At 54.5% G+C, this 17,697-nt stretch overlaps 1 protein-coding gene across 2 annotated transcripts in view; it reads right to left on the bottom strand.

The window, feature by feature from the left end:
* Positions 1 to 17,033, bottom strand: part of RHBDL3 (rhomboid like 3) — a 55,188-nt gene extending 38,155 nt beyond the window's left edge. The window contains exons 1-2 of one of the 2 annotated variants that reach the window (XM_070390429.1): positions 16,653 to 17,033; positions 15,046 to 15,069 (exon numbers count right to left, since the gene is read on the bottom strand). In XM_070390429.1, coding sequence (XP_070246530.1) covers positions 15,046 to 15,069; positions 16,653 to 16,757 — 129 coding nt within the window. In that variant the 5' untranslated portion in view covers positions 16,758 to 17,033. The remainder of the gene's footprint in view (positions 1 to 15,045; positions 15,070 to 16,652) is intronic. The other variant, XM_070390430.1, reaches the window with a different exon arrangement.
* Positions 17,034 to 17,697: the final 664 nt, after the last annotated feature.

Here is a 17,697-nt window from a genome sequence, read left to right as displayed (position 1 = left end):
CTGCCTGAGCCCCACAGGAATGGACACAGGACACCTTCCAACCACCACCCCTGACACCTCGGAAGAGGAGGGCAAGAGCACAGGCTGACAGAGGGCATGGATGGGGCAGGGGGAGCCAGGGAACAAAGGGAGCGAGTGAGGGGGAGACAGAAACACACACAGAGAGAGGACTCATGCAGAAGGTGGAGAGAGGTAGGCACCACTGCCCGGGAGGATGCTGAGAGCTTCTAAAGAAGGCTGCAACGAACAAGGCAAAATCCCATTCTTGCCTCGGCCATGGAGCAGTTTGCGTAATTTCGGGTAATGATCTCGACCCATAATTGCCTCGGCCTCACTTATCAAGCAGAGCGAGCCTCTCCGCAGGGTGCAGTGGGCTGAAGCAAACGCAGGGCTGGGCTCTCCAGGGTCCAGGGTCGGCCGGACTCAGTGTCCAGTTCCACTTGCCTCATTCAAAGGAAGGGAGAGCAGCCGTGTTACGGAGGCTTGGCCGACCCTCCTGGACACGACTCCCACCCTGGGCCTCCTCAAGGGCAGCGATGGGGACAGGATCATACGAGCACAGTGGTTTGGAGCTTTGGGAGAGACAAACCCTATACATGTAGTTTCTGGGACTTCCTCGGTGGTCCAGTGGATATGACTCCGCGCAGCCAATGCGAGGGGCGGGGATTCCTGAACGGGAAACTAAGAGCCCACAGAACGCATGGCCAAAAACAAACACCCCAACAAACGAATGCAATTTCATTTCCTCATCAATAATGTACCGAATGGGGCTCCCTGGTGGCTCAGTGGTAAAGAATCAGCCTGCCAATGAACCTGCCAATCAGCAGGTTCAAACTGGGGTTGGGAAGATCCCCTGGAGGAGGAAATGGCAACCCACTCCAGTATTCTTGCCTCATTCAAATTCTGGGAAATCCCATGGACAGAGGAGCGTGAGGGGCTACGGTCCATGCGGTCACGAAAGAGTCAGACACGACAGAGTGACTGAGCACACACGCAATGTACCGAAGGCCCCGAAACTGCGGGTCCTGGGTGCTCCAAGCCCAGATTCATCCACTTTGGGTGGGGCGCTCTCAGGGTGAGGTCCAGGCTGGGTGGGTTGGAGACAGCCTGACTGGGGCTGGTCTGAGGGTGGCGGGGCTGTGAACAGGCCCCAGGCAGAGGGCCCCCTGGGAGTCAGAAGCCAGGAGCACCCTCGCAGCTGCCTCCTGGATAGGCCCGACTGTGGAGGTGGGTGAAGGGGAAGCCAAACCCACATTCAGCCTGTGTGGGGGCTGCTGGGGCAGAAAGAGAGGAAAACACAGAATGAGGAGTGATCCTCCAGCAGCCCCCGCCCACCTGCCTGGACCTTGAAAAGAGCTGCGAGACTGGGGTGGTGGGCGCTTAATCCCAGAATGCCCAGCCCCCTGGCCCCTTAATCCTCTGGGTTGCCGGTTTCTCCCCTGCCTGGGGCCCCACGCATGCTCGGCCGTTTGTACATATATATCCCTGTCTCCCGCCCTGGGCCCCCTCCTGGCTTACTTACAACCTCAGCTGTGCAAAGTGTTAGCAGTTCAGTCCTGTCCGACTCTTTGCGACCCCATGGGCTGTAGCCCTCCAGGTTCCTCTGTCCATGGAATTTTCCAGGCAAGAATACTGGAGTGGGTTGCCATAGGGGATCTTCCTGACCCAGGATTGAACCTGCGTCTCCCACATTGTGGGCCGATTCTTTATCATCTCAGCCACTGTGGAAGCCGACTGTGGAAAGGACCCACCACATTCTCTCTGAGGGCTCCTCCCCTCCTCTGGGGCGAAGAGCTGGGGAAGAGTTCTGGAAAGAACCCCACCCTTAGCTGCTGTGCCATCTTGGGCAGAGCATTAGCCACACTGCCTGGATTTCTCTATCCATCATGTGGAAGGAACTCTCCCCTCTTGGATGGAAGTAAGGGGGTCTGTCCCCAGCCCTGCACACATAAACACATCGTATGCAGATGATGGCCGGGGAAAGAGAAATTCACGACCCATACAGTGCGTGGAGCGGCTGATCTTCAGTTCTGCATCCTTGCTCGGTCAAAGGGCTGATGGGAAATTTGGACTCAGGATGAGGCAGCTACATGGTAGGAGCAGGGGTGGAGGGGTGGGGCTTGAGGTCTGTGTTGCACGAGGGACCTGGTGACACTGGGGAGACAGGCAGCAGATCAGGAGATTGTTATCTCACGGTCCACGGGAGCTGAAAAGGAACCTCAGTGGTTTTCAAGCTGCTCTGCAGAGTTCTAGGAGTTGGGGGGACCTCTGAGGCCCAGAGAGGTGGGGAAGGGTTTGCTGAACAGCCCCCTCTGCCTCCTCAGCCAGAGAGGCCCCATCTGAGTTTGTTTGTTTCCAGTTTTTTGTTTCTTTTTATTAGTTGCACTGTGCAGCTTGAGGGATCTTAGTTCCCCAGCCAGGGATCAAACCCATGCCCTCTGCCTCGGGAACTTGGAGTCTTCACTACTGGACCACCAGGGACGTTCCTGAGTTGTTTTCTCTGTTGGTCTCCTGCGGGCTCCCTGGTTGAACAGAGACGCAATAGTAGCTGCATATGCAGTGCCTGCCAAGTATCAGGAGAAGGCGATGGCACCCCACTCCAGTACTCTTGCCTGGAAAATCCCATGGACGGAGGAGCCTGGTAGGTTGCAGTCCATGGGGTCGCTCAGAGTCAAGACAGGACTGAGCGACTTCACTTTCACTTTTTACTTGCATGCTCTGGAGAAGGAAATGGAAACCCGCTTCAGTGTTCTTGCCTGGAGAATCCCAGGGACGGGGGAGCCTGGTGGGCTGTCATCTATGGGGTCACACAGAGTCGGACACGACTGAAGCAACTTAGCAGCCAAGCATCAGGCGCTACCTCGTGGAAACCTCAGGTCACCCTACGTCCTGGTTTGTCTGTGACAGTCCTGGTTTACACCTATCGTCTCAGCATGTTTCAGAAGGAACTGGGTGAGCAGGAACTGGAGATGACAGGATGATTTATTTGTTTATTCCAGCTTATTCATCTGGCTGCGTCCCATCTTCATTGTGGCACGTGGGAACCTCACTGCTGTCTTCTGGCTCTCCAGTTGTAGGGCTGCACACTGGCTTAGTTGCCCCAAGGCCTGTGGGATCTTAGTTCCATGACCAGTGATCAAACCTGCATCCCCTGCATTGGCAGGTGGATTCTTAACCACTGGACCCCCAGGGAAGTCCCTCAGCATGTTTATTAACAGTGCCCCCTTTCACTCTCAAAACAGTCCCAGGGTGGACACTAAACGATCCCCCCATTTAAACCTTACAACAGTCCTACGAGGGAGGTGCTATTTTATACGGGAGAAAGACGAGGCATCCAGCACAGAGCTGCCCAGGTTTGAAGAGCTGGTAACTGGGCAGGTGGACTCACATCCAGGTGGAGGGGCCAGAGCCTACACTCTCCCAGTTTCAGATGCTGCGGCATCCTGAAGGGTTTGAGAGACCCCAACTCAGTCTTCTCATCCATTCATTCAACAAGTACTTGCCAAGGATCAACTATGTGTCAGGTATCATGCTTGTATTATGGACAGGGAAACAGGTGCAGAGGGCAAAAGGAACTAGTTCAAGGTCACAGAGCAAGTCAGTGACCAAAATGGAAACAGTTCAGTGTTCCTCCATGGGGGCTAGCTGGTGCAGCTTTGCTCTCCCTTGTTTTTCTCTGCCCTGTTCTGGCATTTGAAATATAACTGGCTCAGTGCTTCCCAGTGTGTGTTTCATGAAGCACCAGGCCCAAGGTGGTGCATGTAATAAGGGTGTTGTGGTCCTGTAAGTTTGGGAAACGCTTGGGACTTCCCTGGCAGTCCAATGGTTAATGGTCCAATGGCCCATGCTTTCAAGGTGGGGGGCACAGGTTTGCTCCAGTAAGGGAACTAAGGGGCTTCCCAGGTGGCGCTAGTGGTAAAGAACTTGCCTGCCAAGGCAGGAGATGGAAGAGACGCAGGCTGATTCCTGGGTTGGGAAGATCCCTGGAGGAGGGCACAGCACCCCACTCCAGTATTCTTGCCTGGAGAATCCCATGGACAGAGGAGCCTAGCAGGCTACGGTCCATAGTGTCGTAAAGAGTCAGACACGACTGAAGCCACTTGGCACGCACACACACAGGGAACGAAGAGGCCACATGCCAGGCAAGGTGGCCAAAAAATATAATTAAAAAATTATGGGAAACCCTTTTGGAAGGGCATGATGCATAAACAGTTCTTCAAGGTCTTATAAAGTGGAGAAACCTGTCTGAAATGTTCAGCCCAGCATTTTCTAAACATATTGGATCTTTGATCATAATATTTTTTCACAGCAACACTCCATGCAACAAATTTTGGGGGAAATGCATGAATCCATAATAGAGGTGCTTTTCCCTTCTTTGAAACCAGGCCCCTTTGTCCGTGGTTTCAAACCAGCCTTTCACCCCCACCTCATGAATGGCAGGCCCTTGAGGCAGTTGTCCGGTGTCCTCCAGCAAAGTTAGAAATCTCCCAGATCCTGGCCCCAGGCAGAGGGCTGAGGAGGGTACCAGACCCTGGGAGAGAAAGAGGAGGAAGTGATGGGCCTAATGAGCCGCTGAGCTGAGATCTGCCTGCTCAGCACCCAGGACAGCGGCGCCACTTCCCTCCCTGCCGCAGGCCCGAGAGCCCAGCCAAGCTTCAGCAGCAGCAAGGCACAAGAGAAAGAGGAAGGAACACGCCTACTGGATGGCTCATTTATATGTGTGATCCAGGCTCCTCTGTCCATGGGATTCTCCAGGCAAGAATGCCAGAGACGGTTGCCATGCCCTCCTCCAGGGAATCTTCCTGGCCCAGGGATGGAACACCTGTCTCTCATGTCTCTTGCACTGGCAGGAGGGTTCTTTACCACTAGCATTACCCAGGAAGCCCCACCTAGAGAGCCATCCTGGTACAGACCTCTCAGACCCAGAAGGTTAGGACCTAGAGTCTAAGGAAGGCTTCCATCTCGGCCCCACTGTCCCCTGTTTACCAAGACAAAAAGATCCCTGGGAAAGGACCACATAGTGTGAATGCTGGGGCAGGGGAGGGTGCAGACAGCCACCCCTCCCAACTCAGGGGGTTATCACAGCTCCTCTGCTGGCTCCTTGCACCATTACCCGGCTTCTGGGCTGGGCAGAATTAATGAGGCTGCCCTAGGGTTTCGGGCTCAGCAGAGTTGTCCCCACTCAGCAGCTACAGCCCACCAGGGAACTCTGGTCCATTCATGGATATTTACAGCCCCATAAATTAGGTCCAGGCCTGCAGCTGCCGAGGTCAGGAGGTGAGGTTATGGGAGTAGCAGCTTTCCCTAGCACTTCTGCCTTGCAAATGAGGATGCTAATTCGCCCCATAGAGAAAACCACCTCACACCATCCGCTCTGTCTTTTCCCCCAGACCTGAAATACATATTTTCACAATAATTTCACAGTTTTGTTTTTTTCCTGGCTGCCCCACACAGCTTGTGGGATTTTAGTTCCCCGACTAGGGACTGAACCTGGGCCCTAGGCAGTGAAAGAGGAGTCCTAACCACACTAACCATTCCTAATCAGGGAATTCCTCTGACCACTTTTATTCTCACATCAATCCTAGAGTATAAGTGTGATTAGTCCCATTTAACAGATATGGAAACTGAGGCACACCAAGATGAATGATCTGCCCAGAGGCACTTCAGTGAGTAGAACAGGGTACCCCTCTGGCCTGCTTTAAAGCAGCTGAAGCTAGGAGTGGATTTATGAAGACCTCGAGTCTCCCTGGGAAGGAGAGACCAGTTTTTAAAAGCCTGGTTCCGACCTCTTCTGCCCTCCAGTCTCCCCACCTGGAGGCATGAGGGGCGCTCAGCTCCCCTGAGGTCTGGCCAGACATCTGACGGCGAGTGAACCTTCCACAATTCTAGAATTCCCAGTTTTATTATTTCTGTCCTTCCAGCTGCCAGCCCAGGGCTCCATCCCTCCCAAGGGGCTTCTCCCAGAAGCTGTAGGCCAGACTCCTGAACATCACTCCCCATTAGTCGAAGAGCTGATCCCCCGGATCTGAGGCTGGCAGGCTGATTAGGAGGCTGGAACACATTCCCTCAAGCAGAGAAGCCGGGGATGTCTTGGCCTGGATCCAGGCTGAGCTGCTGGGCAGCTGGTCTATTTCCAGAAAACCATCCGGCCCTCTCTCTCAATACCTGGGCCGTGAGGGGAAGACGAGCTCCCAGACTCCCCCTCCGGGGTGCAGAAACGGGGGTCAGGTGGGTGCCCAGGCATGGGGGCCACCTCTTCCCAGGCCCTGCCCATCTCCTCTCTGAAAGAGAGCCTCCTGGAGGACCCTGCTTCTCCCCTTCAGGAGTCCCCTCCCCAAAGAAGGCCTTGGAGATGCACAGGCCCTGGGGGGCAGCTGGGGGCTGGGACTCAGGCTGGCCCCTTGGGTCCCAGAGGCAGACGGAACGCCTGTGCTGACTCATCCAGGCCCGGCCGTCACGGCTCCTGGGGGACTGAGGCCAAGTCACAGCTGTAAAGGCAGGGCGGCCGCTGGCAGGGAGAGGTGGGAGTGGGTTCGAGGGGAGGGGGTCTTACATCTTCCCCACCCCACCTGCTTCAGCCTAAACCCATGTCCTCCTGCTGTTTCTCTTGGAAACTACCAACGGGTCCCGCTGGATGCAGGGAGGAGGGAAGTGGGATGCAGACCTCTGACCAGGAGCAGGGTGGGCAGGATGCAGGGTCACCAGGCTCCTTCGTCTCCTGTGGCCCTCAGCCCCGATGCTGAAGCCACCCAGGAGCCTTGTGCACTCACACAAACCCCTCTGCAGAGGGTCCTCATTTGCTTTTTGTTTTGGGCCCCGCCCCCAGGCCTCAGTTTCCTCCTCTGTAAAGAGGGGATTGCACCACTCACCTCCCAGGGGTATTAAGAGAGCGAAATGAGATGACCTGTGTGCACACAGCAGATGCTCAGTGTTTGCTCTCTCAGAGGAATACTTTCCAACTCAAACCTTACCGTCCTTTTAAAAAAGGTGATGGGAAGCTTCCCTGGTGCTCCAGGGGTTAAGACCAGGCTTCCACTGCAGGGCACTCATGTTTGATCCCTGATTGGGGAACTAAGATTTTGCCTGCCATGTGGCGTGGCCAAAAAATAATAGAAGATATAAATAAATTTAAAAAGCTGGCGGAGGACTTCCCTGGTGGTCCAGGGGCTGAGAATCCACCTGCCAACACAGGGGACATGGATCGGATCCCTGGTCTGAGAAGATTCCACATGCCGAGATGCAACTAAGCCCATGTGCCACGACTACTGAGACCGCTCTGGAGTCCGTGTTCTGCAACCAGAGAATCTACTGCAGTGAGAAGCCCGCGCACAGCAACGAAGACCCAGTGCAGCCATAAATAAATACATTTTCAAAATAAATTTAAAAAGCCGGTGGAACAAGGCTGGCCAAGTTGTCCACAGCTCGAGACGCTCATCAGCTCATTTCCGTAACACAAACCAGGGCCCTGTGCCCAGGCTCACCAGGAACTGTCAAATGGGAACCCTGGGTAGAGGAGGCCTGCCCTGGGCTCTGATCACCTGGTGCCTGAAGCCTTATTCTCGCCACAGACTTTCCCACAGCCAGTGAGAGGAGGGAAAAACGCTTGGACGTCCATCCCCCCAGCCCCTACCCTCCGCAGTCTCTATCCAAAAACTTCTCTCCTCTCTGTGCAAAGTTCAGAGGGAACATGGTTTTCCAGCTCTTGCCCTGAAGAAATCAGCTTGATAAGCTGGAAGGAACCCCAGCATGGGGATCTGGACACTTTGATTCAAGACCTAGAACTATTACCCAGAGGTAATTTTGAAAATGGTGTCAATTTCTTCAAATTCCAGTAACACAGTAACAACCACATGTGTTTACCAGGGGCTCACTACACACCACCACTTGCTGTGCACCCAGCATCTCATCAGGCCCCGAAAGAGCCCTGAGGGCAGGCAGCTGACAGATGAGAAAACTGAGGCTTGGAGACATCACCCAGCTGGCCCCTTGTCACGTAGCAAGCAAGGAGAAGCAGAACTGGGACTCAAGCCAGACTCCGTGTCCTCGCCTGTCCCTTAGTCACTCGGGGTGCCGAGGAAGCGGCCAGAAGTCTGCATGGCCCGGCGGCAGAAACACAGGTCAGAGAGAAAGCAGAGCTGGGCTCTTGTCTCAGTCTGATACTCCAGCACCAAGTGACCTCCTAAGGTCACAGACTTCTGTTTCCTCATTTGCAAAATGAGCAGACTGGACAAGCTGCTTCCATCGACCTCCTGATAAGCCGAGGTCCTCGAGGTGGCCGCAGCCCCAGAGGGGCCGACCGGGGCGAGGTGGCCCACAGCCAGGGCCAGCGCCTGGAGAGGACATCAGAGCCAGAGACGGCGTGGGCAGGGATGTAGCTGGACCTGTTCGCTTCCACATGTGTGTGCCTGTTCCGTGTCAGGCAGGCAGCCGGGCAGCACACCACCTCAGCTCCCTCAGCCTCACTGCTCAGCTGCTACCCAGTGCCTTTCTGGGAGTCAGGCATAAAAGTGTTAATGCAGCATGACTGCTGGGGTCCCTGGGGGCAGGGGAGGGGAGCGGCCTTTGTGGTGGAGGAGAGTCCACAGACTCTAGGGACCTGGACACCACCTGATAAGGGGCTGGAGGCACAGAGCCCAGGCAAGGCAACCCCTCTCTGCTGGTTAATCCTGTGTCCCCAGGGGCGCCGCCAAGGCCCCCGAGTCTGGGGCACGTGTTTTCTCTGCGGCTCCTCACTAATCCATACAGCAGTCTCATCTGCACCTCTTTTCAGCTCCCAGAATCGTCTTAAGCCAGCCAGCAGGAGAGTAAATGAGGTAGGCTTTAGGGTCAGGCTCAGGAAGGACCCCAGGCTGGGGGCAAGGGGACTGAGTAGAGGAGATACTTGGGGAAAGCAAGCAGAAAACTCCTCTGAGCATACAAGTGGCTCTGTCTCCAGGAGTTGGGGCTGGGAAGGAGGTTGTCTAGAGGCAGAGACCTTCCCTATGGAGGAATGGATCTCAGAAATGACTCTGGGCTTATTCTAGCAAATTCTGATTCCCCATCAAAAAACAGCTGTCAAAGGTATACTACAGCTTAAGACTTCATGCTTCCACTGCAGGGGGCGTGGATTCAATCGCTGGTCCGGGAACTAAGATCACCCATGCTACTCAGCATAGCCAAAAACAAAACAGGAAAACCCAAACAAACAAAAACACCAACCAATATCCACTGGGTATCAGACATTATTAAGAGAGTTTCCACTTCCATTTAACTCCCACAATCATCCCTAGACTTAAAGATTATCCTGTCCATTTTAGAGATAGAGAAATTGAGGCTCAGAGAGCTAAGGTCACTTGACCCCAATCACAGAGTCAGTAGGGCTTGAACCCAGGACTATTTGCCCCACATATAGGGTTTTCTCCAGCAGCCCACCCAAGCAGCCTCCTGCTGTGGTTGTAACATGTTTATAATTTTGGAGGGAGAGTCAAGATTTGCCTGCTTCCCTTCTGGGAGATTGGAAAAGTTAGGGGTCTCTTCTTGGAGACTGAAAAATGCATGCTCCCAGTGGGAAGGGGAAAAACGGGAAACATGATCAATTTCCTTCTATTTCTCCCTTTTCCTTCTCACATGCTTGAGCTTGGAAAGCAATTGTGCTCTGTTGACTTAACAGAACTCTGCTCCAAACCGTTTTGCTCATTAAACATTTGGAGATCTTGGAGGCACTTGTATGTGTGAATGTGGCAATGGTTTTCCAACCCCAAAGCCTTTTATGAGTTAGCAGACTCCAGTCCTATGTCTGCCACAACCTGCTGCTTGACCTTAGGTCCTTGAGGGTACCTCCCTGGAGTCCAGGAAGGACTGGGAGACTATCAAAGCATAACCTGAAAAAGAGAAGCTTGGAGGAAACCTATGGAAGAAATGTAAAGCAATAACTAAAGGGTAACTGGACAAAATTGTAAATATCAGGGGAATAGATCAGAAATAAAAAATAAACCTCACCACGTATATTAATAAAAACTTACCAAATGATAAAATTTCTCACTATGTAAAGGAAGGCTTTCTTAATAAGTGATGCTGGTATAATTGGATAGGAATTAGATCTGGAGGGAGTAAAGGGTTAGAGGATTTTTTTTAATCAGAGAAAAAGAAGTAGGAAATAGAAGCACCTATTATGAGATCCTAATGGGGCAGGAGGAGAGGGGGACAACAGAGGATGAGATGGCTGGATGATATCACCGACTCGATGGACGTGAGTTTGAGTGAACTCCGGGAGTTGGTGATGGACAGGGAGGCCTGGTGTGCTGCAATTCATGGGGTTGCAAAGAGTCGGACATGAATGAGCGACTGAATTGAACTGAACTGAATGGCAGAAAGCAAAGAGGAACTAAAGAGCCTCTTAATGAAGGTGAAAGAGGAGAGTGAAAAAGCTGTCTTAAAACTCAACATTCAAAAAACTAAGATCATAGTATCCAAGCCCATCACTCCATGGCAAATAGATGGGGAAAAATGGAAACAGTGACAGACTTTATTTTCTTGGGCTCCAAAATCACTGCGGATGGTGACTGCAGCCATGAAATTAAAAGACACTTCCTCCATGGAAGAAAAGCTATGACAAACCTAGACAGCATATTAAAAAGCAGAGACGTCACTTTGCCGACAAAGGTCCATATAGTCAAAGCTATGGTTTTTCCAGTAGTCATGTATGGATGTGAAAGCTAAACCATAATGAAGGCTGAGTGCCAAAGAACTGATGCTTTCAAACTGTGGTGTTATTTGAATCAGTTCTAATGAGGTGGATGAAACTGGAGCCTATTATACAGAGTGAAGTAAGTCAGAAAGAAAAACACCAATACAGTATATTGACGTATATATACGAAATTTAGAAAGATAGTAATGATGACCCTATATGTGAGACAGCAAAAGAGACAGAGATATAAGGAACAGACTTTTGGACTCTGTGGGAGAAGGTGAGGGTGGGATGATTTGAGAGAATAGCATTAAAACATGTATATTATCATATGTGAAACAGATCGCCAGTCCAGGTTTGATGCGTGAGACAGGGTGCTCAGGGCCGGTGCACTGGGATGACCCTGAGGGATGGGATGGGGAGGGAGGGGGTTCAGGATGAAGAACACATGTATACCCATGGCTGATTCATGTCAATGTATGGCAAAAACCACTACAATACTGTAAAGTAATTAGCCTCCAATTAAAATAAATAAATAAATTAAAAAAAAAAAACTGTGGTGTTGGAGAAAACTCTGAGAGTCCCTTGGAGAGCAAGGAGATCAAACCAGTCATCCTTAAGGAAATCAACCCTGAATATTCATTGGAAGGACTGATGCTGAAGGTAAAGCTCCAATATTTTGGCCACCTGATGTAAAGAGCCAACTCACTGGAAAAGACCCTGATGCTAGGAAAGATTGAGGGCAGGAAGAGAAGGAGGTAACAGAGGATGAGATGGTTGGATGGCATCACCAACTCAACGGATGTGAGTTTGAGCAATCTCCAGGAGATAGTGAAGGACAGGGAAGCCTGATGTGCTGCAGTCCATGGAGTTGCAAAGAGTCAGACACAACTGAGCGACTGAACAACAAAAGCAATTTACGAGATCTGAAGAGGGATGGAAAGTGTCTCAGCTCTGAAGCAACATAAGGAATCATGAAGAAAAGCCCAATAGACTGAACTGCAGAAAAAGAAGACATTTTTACCATTATTTTACACCATAACAACAGGTTAATATTTAAACTTTAAGATCCAGTATTTAGGAAAACCACTCTGATTCCAAGGCAATGAAAAGATCATTTCCTCAGTGAGAAGTTCAAACAGGAAACAAACACCTGGAATATCTGGGGGCTGAAGTGATGATCTTCAGGCTTCCTACCCGTTATAACTTCTGGGATCCACAGGGAAATATAGGGGAAGGGATGAGGCTGGGTGGCGTGTTGCAGTCCTGCTTGAACAGACCAGACGAACACCCAGGACCAGCTGGGTGAATTTCCATGGGGCTGGAGTCACCTGTTTTCTTCACCTCCAACTACCCAGAAGGCATTCTGGTGAGGGGGTGTCCACATAGGATCAAAAGGCCAAGGTCATGGTTTCTAGCCCTTGGCTCCAATCAGCATCATGTTGGGTCAAAGCCACTCTACACGCTGAAGAACCAGAGAGCACAGAGAGACTGCTCCAAAACCACCCCTAACACTGGAAAAAGGTCGCAGCAGATCCCAGTTTGAAACCAGGTGATCGCTGGTATCCCCTTGACCCAGGAAAGGAAGGCGGACTGACTGGGGCCAGCCTCCCCATCCCATGACCTCAGAAAGGTGAATTCCAGGGCCACATTAGCCAGTAGGCATTCTGACAAGTGTCAGGAGAATCCTACTCCATTCAGCACAGGTCGATCCATCAGGTCTATTCCTGTAAGAAATTGTAGGGAGGCTGCCTGTAACCCCCAGACAAATATTCCTTCCTGAGTGCAACAAGTTCACCATCACCAAATCCTGCCTTCAAGTAGGCCCAGAGGAAGAGTCAGAGAGGATAAGACCCCCAGCTCTCCTGGGGCCCTTCTGAAGTTGTACAACCATTTATGGAGCCTCACACCTGCTCTGCATTCAGCCCTATAGGGGCTGGTCTAAGGGGAGCTGCACAAAGGAGGGGAGCAGGTGCAGAGGGATGGGTATCTGCCAGAGGTTGGGCCCCCTGCTCACAAGCAGCTCTCCTCAAACACAAAGCACCGATAGGAAGGAAGACAACAGAAATGGGCTCCTAAAGCCGTATGAGGGCTGGGGAGCAAACATAAGGCAGAACTTATAGTGAGAGAAAAAAAACTGTCCAGAGTAAGCTTGGAGAGTTTCTTTCCTAGAAGTGTGTCTGTCCAGAATGGTTTCTGGGTGGGCCTTCCCAGAAGCAGGGGGATGCACTCTGTGACACTCGGGATCTCCCTCCAGTGGGAAAAACTGGATTTCGTGGACCACCCACTGCTCTCCGGTGCCATGCATTTTCTCTGCTCCCTCAAGTTCCAAATCCTTCCTCCCAAAAATTTCCCTCCATTCCTCCAAATCGTTCGTTTCACAGTGTAAACACACAGGCAGGGACTGGGGAAGGAAATTAATCAAATGAGAAAGACACAGACAGAGGGGAAAAACGAACGATACACTTTGTTCTAGGTTTCGATTCTAAATCTGGCAGGAGGTGTGAAGGGTTGGCAGCTTGCTGGTCGTGGCATCGGTGGCAGCAGGCGGCTCCCTCCTGCCTCAGGGCATCAGGCCAGCAGCTGCTGTGCTCTTAGGAGCCCGAGGGGGAGTCGGTCTACCCCAGCGGGACTGGAGCGGTGGGAAGCTCCCCACATCACAGTCAGGCCTTGTGTTAAGATGATGACACCCGCAAATCTCCACTCCAGGCCCACCCTGTCTTTCAAGCTGAATTCCATGTTTTTTCTTTTAAGATTTTTTTGATGCAGACCATTTTTAAAGTCTTTATTGAATTGGTTACAATGTTGCTTCTGTTTCATGTTTTGATTTTTTGGGGGCCCAGAGGCATGTGGGATCTTCGCTCCCTCATCAGGAATAGAACCCACTCCCCCCAAACACTGGAAGGTGAAGTCTTAACCACTGGCCCGCCAGGGAAGTCCCCTGAATTCTGTTTTCAGTCCCACTCGGCATCTGCATTTAGCTGACTCAAACTGAACTGGTCTGAAATCAAAGTTGTCAGTTTTATGAACCCTTACATTTCCTTCTCCTATCAGGTTCGGAAGCTCGATGTTGTACACGCGGTCTGCCTCATCTATTCGGATCTGTCTCCGATCTTCACTGCAGCTGCAGCATCTTGAGTTGCAGCACGGACCTCTTAGCTGTGGCATGTGGGACCTAATTTCCAAACCAGGGATCAAACCCAGGCCCCCTCCACCGGAAGTGCACAGTCCTAGCCACTGGACCGCCAGGGAAGTCCCAAATCTTCATTTAGAATCTCAAAGTAACAGATGGGGTTCACCTCATCTATTCCAGTCTAATAAGATCTTCCAATTCGCCCATCACCATGTCCTTCTTCCTTTCCCTTCCCACTTTTCCAAGTCACGGTGCTTGTCCCCATGCACTGCTGCAGGCTCCTAGCCAGCTTCTCATCTCCACCCAACGCTCACACAGCATCTTCCCAAGGTAACCCCTGGATCTTGTAACAAACTTGCCAAAAATACTTTGAAAGGCTTCCCCTGCATTCAACAGGATGAGGTCTGGTGCAGGCTACTTTTTCAGCTTTATCTGCCTCTGGAACCCAACACCTTCCCTCTGACCCAACCAGACTGGTGTCTTAAAGTCGCACACACTTCCTGGCATAATCATCTTCAGCCCAGGGCACCATGCTCACTGTTCCCCCACACCCGGGCAGCTTGTGAAACAGGGAGGGAGAAGGAAACAGACAACAGCACGCAAAAGCAGTTCCCAGCAAAGAAGACCATTTCCCTGCTGAAGGCCAAGAGTTGGTCTCCCTGTTCCAAAGCCAATGGGGCACTTACAACTCCACCGCCCACACTTCGACTTGAGGTGTTGCAGTCACATCCTGTTTTCCCCCTATAGCTCCCCCATCCCTGAGGCAAAATCAAGAGTGGTCAGCTTTCAAATAGGGCTCATATTTGAGTCACCCACCAAGGATGGCAGAGATCTGGCCTCAGAGATGGCCGTGGATCTGTGACGGTGGAGGGAGAAAAAAAGGGGGGGGGGGGGGATGTTCACCTAAGCCCTTCCCCCACCTCCTCAGCCTAAACGGCCAATTCCTTGGCACACAGAGAACATACATCCAGGGCTTTCAATGCGTATTATCGGATTTCTCCCTGGTATAAAGCTGGTTCCCGTGAAGTGGCGTTGGGAGGAGGCAGGTAAGGATCTCTTAAGGGAGCCCCCCCAACCTCCTCCTGAAACCTGGAGAGCAGTACCATTCAGACCCAGAGCTGCCTTAGGCCACACCCCCACCCCCACGTCACCGTCTCAGGAGTGCGGAGCTGGGGAAGCCCACGCAGGCAGGGAGACTGCGGGGAGGGCTGGCAGGAAGGGAGGGGGCATTTAACTGCTCACCTACCTGATCAAACAGGACTTTCCAGTGCTGGTAGAGAAGGAGCCATGCAGGAGAGGAGGAAGAGGAGAGAAAGAAAGAAACACACTTATCACCAAGGCCTCTGCAGCCCCCTGCTGTTTCTGACCTAGCCTCCCGCTGCGGGCCCAGGCTCAGGGACCCGAGGCCAGGGATCCCTGGGAAGAGTTTCCCAAATGAGTCTACACCTAGCAAAGGTGGGAGAACTCAGATTGGGGAGGGAGAGCATCCCTCATTCTGGGACACGCAGGAGGGGACATGAGCAGAGCAAGGGTGATTCTCAACATTCCTTAAAAAAAAAAGAAAAAAGTGTGCCATTCTGTCCAAGGGCCTCTAATAACTTCTGCTGCTTAGCTATCTCGGTGTCTACTCCCAGGCCTGGGAATGCATGCCCGGATGCATCTCCTGCAATTCCATCAGACCCGCTGCAGCAGTCTCCACCTGCTGGGGGTCAAAGACCCCCTATCCGGAAAACACATCCGGGCATAAACATTAAGGTTTGGCCTCTACTTTGGGAGGAGGGGATTCCCGCATGCTCTGAAACCCACCCCTGTCTCTTTGCAGGCTGAGCCTAAGTGAGGAGCCCCTAAGAGTCAGCCAAAGCGATGGGACCAGAAGCAACAGAAGGGGTTTAAGCACAAGAGCCAGAGGGGATACAACCCTATTCAGACTTCCCCGCGGAGGCTGGGTAGACCGGCGGGGCTGGTGGGGGGAGGTGGGGGGGGGGGCGGGCTTCACTTCCCGGTCCCCACACTGAGAGGTCAGGGGCAGGGCAGAGCGTCTGCCCAGTTTTTCACCTCTGCGGAGCAGGTTAACCTGGGGAGGGAGAAGCTTAAGAAACTCCAGTTCCCAGGACTCCCCGGTGCCGGCTTTGCCCATGGCTCCCAGGACCGGAGGGAGGTGGGGAGACTCCAGCAGCAGATGGCAGGGAAGCCCTGTGGGGCAGCCCCTCCCTATCCTCACCCAGGGGATCGTCCCTGGCTCCGACGCGGTCTGGGACTCCTAAGCCCCCCTCTGGGAGCGAAAGCTCCCTGGCACTCCTCCTGTGGGTCCTCCAGCCGGGCTCAGGGCCAGGGGCCAGCTAGAATTTCGATCAGGGTCTTGGACAGGGCAGGTGCCGGGCCGGGGCTCATCAGCGAGCGGAGAAGGGGTCGCCAGGGCGGTCTGCGCCGCCGGCTTCCGGGGACTCTGCGGCGCCCGCTCCTTCCCCGGCTCCGAGAGCCCGCAGGTCGCGAGTGGGAGGGGAGGGGAGCCACTGCTGTGACGCGGCCGCCTCTGCGGGAAAACGCCGTGTCCCGGGCACTGCACCAGCCGCGGGGAGGGGGCTTGGTGGCCGGCGGGTCCCCGGCGCAGCGGCGGGCGCTGCGCTCCGCCGGGAAGCCCCGGGAGCCCGAGCAGGGGATGGCGCGCGCGCGTTTCGGGGAGACCGGTTCCCTCCGCCCCCTCCAGCCCGCGGGGACCCGGCCAATCCGGGGCGCTCCCGCGTCACCTTGAAACCTCCCAGTTACCCCGCGGGGGGCAAGTCGGGGGCAGCGGTCCCCACCGCGGCCCCCACCCCCCAGAAAGTTTGCCGGGGCTGGGGAGGGGGCACTCACGTCCTCCGCCGGCGGCCGCTCCTCGGCCTCGGGTTCCAGCTCCTCGATGCGCTCCGCCTCGGCGCAAGCGGCCACCGCGGGGCCCGGGCTGGGGTGTTCGCCCATGCCGGGGCGGCGTCCGGAGCCCGGCGCGGCTGCGGGGCTCGTCCCGGGGCGCCTGGCTAACTTTGCGCCGCAGCGGCCGCGCGGCTCTGGGCTGCCTGTGCGCGCCGCGCCGCCTCCGCCTCCGCCCCCATGGTCCCGGCCCCCGCGCCGCAGCCTCGCGACCCCGGGACGCCAGGCCCTCCGCCGCAAACTTCTCGGCGCCCGCGGCCCCGCCGGCCTCCGCCTCCACCCCGGCCCCAACGCCCGGCTCCGAGGCGAGGGCGCCCTTGGGCCGGCCCCGGCCCCGCGGCTCCCCGCGCGCTCCCTCCTCGCTTCCCGCGGCCCCCGCTCTGCGCCCGAGTCTCCTCCTCCCCGCGGACTCCTCGGGGGCGGTGCGCAGGCGGGGGCGGGGCTGCTCCCGGGACCGCCGCCCCCCACCCGCCACCCCCGGGCGCCACCGCCCGGGCCAAGTCGGTCAGAGCGCCGCGGCCCGGGGAGGAGGAGGGCTGCGGCGGGCTTGGCGGGGAAGTGGCTGCATGGCCCTGGCGGGGGTGGGGCTGCGCGGGCCCGGGCCCCATCACCACCTGCCTCCAGCCCGGCCCGGGTTTGTCTCTCCGTGCGGGACCGGGTGGGGTGAGGGATGGCGGGGTGCAGTGTCTACTTGCCGAGACCCACCGGGCTAACATGACTTGGAGGCAGCAGACGCGTGAAGGTGGCAGGGGCGAGGTTCTCACTAAGTTGGCAATGTCGGGGTTAACTGGGAGTGAAATGGGAGCAGGACGCTAGGAAGACAGGATCCCCGCCCCCACCGCCACCCTTCCCTCACTTCGGTCCCAGATCCTGGGAGATCCAGGTAGGCTCAGGTAGGGAGAAATCAGGGGAGTCCCGGACCCCAAACCCTGAAATCTTGCCCTCCGCACACCCAGAGCTATGGGACAGTGTCCTGGCTTCACGGAACCAG

This window comes from Bos mutus, chromosome 19, assembly GCF_027580195.1.
Source record: "Bos mutus isolate GX-2022 chromosome 19, NWIPB_WYAK_1.1, whole genome shotgun sequence".
Classification (NCBI taxonomy): domain Eukaryota; kingdom Metazoa; phylum Chordata; class Mammalia; order Artiodactyla; family Bovidae; genus Bos; species Bos mutus.
Note: the sequence above shows the minus strand (reverse complement) of the source record. Positions and strands in the feature narration are given on the sequence as shown.